At 34.2% G+C, this 6,627-nt stretch overlaps 1 protein-coding gene across 1 annotated transcript in view; it reads right to left on the reverse strand.

Annotated features, from left to right (window-relative positions):
• Nucleotides 1-6,627, reverse strand: part of ABCA10 (ATP-binding cassette, sub-family A (ABC1), member 10) — a 106,615-nt gene that overhangs the window by 56,832 nt on the left and 43,156 nt on the right. The window contains exon 11 of the mRNA XM_011983972.1: nt 1,238-1,406. Coding sequence (XP_011839362.1) covers nt 1,238-1,406 — 169 coding nt within the window. The remainder of the gene's footprint in view (nt 1-1,237; nt 1,407-6,627) is intronic.

A 6,627-nucleotide genomic window follows, 5' to 3' on the forward strand; every position in this document is an offset into this window, starting at 1 on the left:
AAATTGTGTATTATTGTTATGCTCATTTTTAAGATGAAGAAACTGATGCAAAGGAGGTTAATACTTTAGCTGAAATTAATAAGGGGCAAAGCCAGGATTCAAACCAGTTGGTTTAAATCTACAGACTACATCATAATCACTATGATCTACTGTCTCCTGAAAAAATACTTTTAAAAAGATACCTTTACATAAATAGAATGCCACTTAAGAATATTGCCCAAAAATCTTGAATAAAATATGCAAACACCTAGGGAAGTATGCACTAAATTATAGCAGAATCTTTTACTGATGGTTGTCCCTGCATTATTTCTTATTTGTATACTTTCAGTCAATCAAACCAGTTTGAATGTACAACTAACATTTATGCAGTCCCTATTACGTAACAGGCATATATGCTAAATTGTCTTATTATTTATATTATTAAAGATGAAAGAGAGGCATTCTATTCTATTTATTTATTTATTTATTTTTGAGACAGGGTCTGGGTCTGTCGCCCAGGCTGGAGTGCAAGTGGTACCATATTGGCTCAAACTCCACCTCTTGGGCTCAAGCCATCCTCCCACGGTCAGCCTCCCCAGTAGCTGGGACTACAGGCATGCACCACCATACCTGGCTAATTTTTGTATTTTTTGTAAAGACAGAGTTTCGTCATGTTGCTCAGACTTGTCTCAAACTCCTGAGTTCAAGTGATCCGCCCACCTGGGTCTACCAAAGTACTGGGATTATAGGTGTGAGCCACTGCACCTGGCCATATATTCTTAGAAATGAATGAAAAAGAAGCTTAGATGGCTCATATAGTTTAACTGAAAGTCACAAAGCTATTAAATTGTGAAGAGACCTTTTGACTTCAAATTTCAGTCCCTATACTCCCTAAAGGAAGATAGCCTAAGTTTGAAACACATGTATAATATATACTTATATACTGCATATGTATACATATACATAACACAGATGTATGTGTGTGTTAGAAGACAAAGCAGAGAGAGAGTGTAAGTGGTGGGAGATGATAAGATGGAAGACAGAAGATGAGAGGCAAGAAAATGATAGGTCTCTTAAATTTTACTGTTGATAGTATCAACAGTTTTTACTTTGAAAATGGTGAATGAGAGGAATTTAAGATGATGGCAGAGAATAATAAAAAGAAAAGAACACATCATCTGTATCAACATTTGACCTGCAGCTTCATTTATTAAGCTTTTACCTATAAGTGTACACGGTCACATAATTTCTTAGTTACCTTATGGCTTCTTTTCCATGGAACTCTGGAGAAACCGGTTCAAAAGAGTCATCAGAGGAATGCTCAGAATTTATTTCATTCTCAAAGATTTCATGATGAGTATTTTGATGTTTGGACCAAAAGGAAGACTTAAGGAAAAATAATGGAGAATCCCCATGGCCATCTTTATCTAACAAATAAAGATACAATTACATATTGCATCAATTAAACCACGCTAATAAAAAGGAACATCTGTCCTTTACTTGCTATCAATTTTGAACTTAATTTATTACCTTGGGCATTTACATTTATAATGTTCAAAATAAACCATTACAGGTGCATTAAAGTTAAGACAGAGCTGTGGCTTTCAATAAGTTATCAGTGGTGATTGAGAAAAGTAAAAGCGCTCATGAGAGGGAATACAGTTCTAGCTGTAGGGAATCATATCAAACATCAAGAACGTCATTTTTTGGATTTCCAGACATTCGGATGCTAAAAAAAGAGATGTGTAAGCTGATCCTGCCACAGCATATGCAGACATATTATTTTGATAATATAGAAAAAATATTGAAAATAGTGAGTATATAATTCATCGTAAATTAAAAGAGATCTTTTTTCTGAGTCCTAAGAATACAACAAAAGCACAAAAATGAACATATTAAGAATGTAAAGGTAGACATATGGCTGGATAACTTTTGTCAAATAGGAAAAAGACATAGAAAGGAAGAAAATTAAAATTAAAGGATTATATGTAAGAGGCATGGGAAATATTTTTAATTCATTAGAAAAATTAAACACAGATTAAATTGTTTCTGCCATAAGTCTTCTTATGTTTTATTTTATATAAATTTTTTCAACCAGATACATAGATAATTCTTTGACTTTTTATGACCTGGAATTATACAGGGATCTGTATTAAGAGATAGTTCATATCATTCCCCAGTAGAAGGGGCTCTACGTATAATCAAGTAAAAATGGCTTGACAGTTAAATGGACTTTTATCTATTAGAGTAGAAACTACAGCTGCAGATCTAAAGAAGGAAAGAGAATAATATGAGATGGTGTTTTAATGATATATCCACAAAACAGGAATTTATTGGTGGTAAGAGGAGGAAATTTAAAAGATTTTTCAGAAACTATAGGATAATTAAAAGAATACAGAATTTTCACAGGTAATATTTTACTGCAAGCTGTTACTGAAAGTTAATATAATGTAGGGGGATGAAGCTGAGCAAAAGAAGAGCTAAAGAAGAGACAGAACATATAAACTTCTTGATATATGAAAGCAAAAGATGCTGATGACATGTAGAAAAATGTATGGGAAAGAATGGACAAGTTATAGATAGAAATTCTTTGACAAGAGAAATGAAAATAGTATTGTGGTTTTAGAGATATTATGTGGGAGAGAAGAAATGTTCAAAAACGAAAATATGTAAACACATCTAGAGTTGAACTAGCCAAAAAGAGAAATTATACGATGAAAAAACAAAGCAAAAATTTTAGAAGGGGAAACAAATTAAAATTCAAAAATGAATTCATTTTATTCATAGAAACTATAGTATTTTAAAAAACATATCAAAAATCAAACTAATGTTTTATATTCTTGTTTTGCTACTACTGTAGTTGTTGCCTGTCCTCGTTAGTGCCTCACCTCTAGTAGCCAAAGCCAGAAACCAGTGAGCCATCCTCACCTCTTTTCCCTCTCTCTCACCTCCCCCAACTTCTATATAATTAACCACCAAATCAGATTGTTTCTATTACCTAAGAATTTCGTGAATCTGTTTTCCCCTCTACATTACAATGACATCTTAATTTGATCCTCTCAAACAGATTAGTATCCACCTGCTTTCAGCACATTTTTCATGCAGCTGCCAGAGAGAGCTTCCTAAAATGCAAATCTCACCAGTGAAAGAGCCTACATACACTACTACTTCAGTCTCTCTCCATTTTTTGCATCAGTTGTTCTAACGCTTTTGGATTTTGTATACAAACAATATTTCAAGACACAAATACATTGTGTTAAGGATAGTTTAAAAGCCTATCTGTTAGGCTATAACCATCACTGCAAAAATGAAATATTTTCACTACAAAATACAGATAGAGAAAAGCTATGATCTCACAATAGAGAAGACAACTTCAAATTAAAGAATTAAGATATATAAATAAATTTCACATTCTTTCTCTTATCTGACAAGGTGAAAATTTTGTCAGAGATCATCACCAATACTTGAGTTGCCCAAGTGGACACAATCCAAAATTCTGTACATGCCGTATCAAGTGGAAATTATGACCAGGTACCTATAGAGGGGCTTATTGGAGACAAGCCTCAGAATCTCAGGGATCTTTACATGCTATAGTGTAATGTGCACAAGCATGTGCATCTGGAAAAATCTCCCAGTAATTCTTGTACACTGGTTAATAATTTCTACATCACAGACTCCTACTATGCACCAACTCTGCCAAACAATTTTTAATTTCCCTTATGATATACTATTTCACATTGCTGAGCATACTTGCTGTTGACTCTATGGCTGGATAACTGCTGTCAAATAGGAAAGGATATAGAAAGGAAGAAAATTAAAATGCATTGCTGAGCATACATGCTGTTGACAATATGACTGTAGACAAAATGTGTTTTCAAGATTCTTTCAGATGATTTGTTTTTAAGACTCTTCTCCACAAGATAAACTTACTTATCCTCTAAATGCAATTTGAGGTGTTTCCTCCATGCCTTTTCTAATTTGACAACCCTAGAACTTACCCTCTCATGGAACCCTGTGGTATCCTCTCTTATTACACTTCTTATACTACATTTAACTACTAATTTACATAAGTATTTCCAATGCTAACTGCAAAAGCCTTGAAGACTCAGACTCTTAACCCATCATAGGCTTCAATAAGCAGTTACATTTTAAATGGTTAAGTAGATTAAACCTGATGTCTAATTGGTATAGATATCATTAGCAATTCTTAGCTTGTTTTGGTTCAGTAAAAGAATTATAAATGTAAAAACATTTACATATAACCTGGTCTAAAAATAAAGATTTGAAAGATGCTTATAAAAATTTAGATTGACCAGGCACAGTGGCTCACGCCTGTAATTTCAGCACTTTGGGAGGCCAAGGCAGCTAAATGGCTTGAGGCCAGGAGTTTGAGACCAGCCTGGATAACATGAGCATTAGGTCAGAGTTTCAAAGTTCTAGTCCAAATTCTGCTAAATGTGTTCTTGGCCAGTCGTATAACTTCTCTAGATCACTGTTTCGGCACCTCTAAGATGCGTGTTCTGGATTAAATAATGAACTGAAAGTTGATTATTAAAAGTATAGATTATACAAACAGGAATTGAAAGGAAAAAGTCCAATTCAGTTTTCCCAGGTTTAAAGATTACTTGTGCTTCTGGGCAGTGAGGCTGGGGGAATATTGGAAAAGAAAAACAAGATGACTATGAATAAGTGAAGGACTTAAAGAAACATGAAAATGTTGCCTATTAAAATGCTAATTAAATTCTAGAGATGAGGAATTTGTGTTACCATATTAATGATCAAAAAGCTCTCAGTTGCATGTAAAACTTGTAATTCTAATCACAACAGAAGATCATGAAGGGGAAATAGTAAAAGCACAAATGTAATATCCCTAGAATTATCATAAGTCTGGAGTTTCTATCTTTATATCTAACTGTTATAACTGAGCTTCATAGTAGATGGGATTTGAGCATACAATGTCTGTGAACAAAGAACATTATTGTTCTTATTAAAGCTTAAAAACCCATCATCGTGTTATAGAAACTTACCTTAAATTTAGGACCTCCAGACATTAGGTAGATACAAATGATACAGAAAATGTGATTCTAGAATAATACTTTTCTTTTAAACAAAACATTCTATGTAAAATTTGTCCCCTGACATGCTCAGAGGTATCATTTAAATGAAAAAAAAAATGAAGTTGGTATAGCAGACATCAACAAGGTGTGTAATGGGACTTCCCAGCACTTGTTCCCTAGCAGAAACATTAACTTGAAACAACTATCCACTCAAAAATACCTTCACAAGCGCTAAGAAAACCAGGTGACTGAGTACAGCACCTGAGTGTAGTAGCTCAGAAATAAGAAAAGGTGCATTGAAGAGGGCAGAAAAGACAGTTTTGCAAAACCTGTGCCACCCCTTCCCAATCTGTCAGGCAGCACAACACGAAAACAGATACCCTCCACTTGAGGAAATGAGAGATTGTTTCGTGTCTGTGCAAAAGCATTTTAGTTTGATGTAGACTCTGTCTCACACCATATACAAATTGATCCCAACTTGCAAAGCTTCAACTTATAATTTTTCAACTTTACAATGGGTTTATTGGGATGAAATCCCATTGTAAGTTGAGGAATATCTGTACAAAAATCAATTCAAAATGAAGTAAAGACTTAAAAGTAAAACCCTAAACTGTAAAACTACTAGAAGGAAACGGGGATGGGGGTGGGGGAGGAGGCGGAGCTTCATGACATTAGTCTGGGCAATGATTTTTTTTGGATAGGACCCCAGAAGCATGAATAACAAAACAAAAGTAGACACATGAGATTACATCAAACTAAAAAGCTTTTGCATAGCCAGGAAAGCAATCAACAGAGTAAATAGAAAATATTTGCAAATGATACATCTGATAAGAGGTTAATATACAAAATATGCAGCAAACTCAACAGTAAGAAAAAAATAACCCAATTTGAAAATGAGCAAAGGACCTGAATAAACATTTCTGAAAAGAAGACTTACAAATGGCCAACAAGAATATGAAAAAGTACTCAACATCACTAATCATCAAGGAAATGCAAATTAAAACCACAATGTGATAGCACCTCACATCTGTTAGAAAGGATGCTATGGAAAAGATGAAGGGTAAAAAGTGTTAGCAAGGATGTGGAGAAAAGGGAAGCCTTGCCACTGTTGGTGAAAATGTAAATTAGTACAACCGTTATGAAAAACATGATGGAGGTTCCCAAAAAGGTAAAAATAGAACTACCATATGATTGAGCAATTACACTTCTGGTATACATCCTAAGGAAATGAAAGCATTACATTGAAGAGATATCTGCACTCCCATATTCATTGCAGCATTATTCACAATAGTCAAGATACGAAAAAACAAACTGAGTGTCCATCAAAGGATAAATGGAGAAATAAATTGTGGTATATATATGTACAATAGAATACTATTTAGCTTGTCAACGGAAGGAAATTTTGTCATTTGTGACAACATGCATGAATCTGGAGATACATCATGTTAAGTAAAATAAGCCAGATACAGAAATATAAATACCACATAACCTCACTTATATGTAGAATCTAAAATGTGGAATGAACTGAAATAGAGAATAGAATCTTGGCTACCAGGGCCTGGCAGGGGGTGGGGAGAGGGCAGGGGTTGGA

The sequence above is a fragment of the Mandrillus leucophaeus genome, unplaced genomic scaffold, assembly GCF_000951045.1.
Source record: "Mandrillus leucophaeus isolate KB7577 unplaced genomic scaffold, Mleu.le_1.0 Scaffold1, whole genome shotgun sequence".
NCBI classification, from domain to species: domain Eukaryota; kingdom Metazoa; phylum Chordata; class Mammalia; order Primates; family Cercopithecidae; genus Mandrillus; species Mandrillus leucophaeus.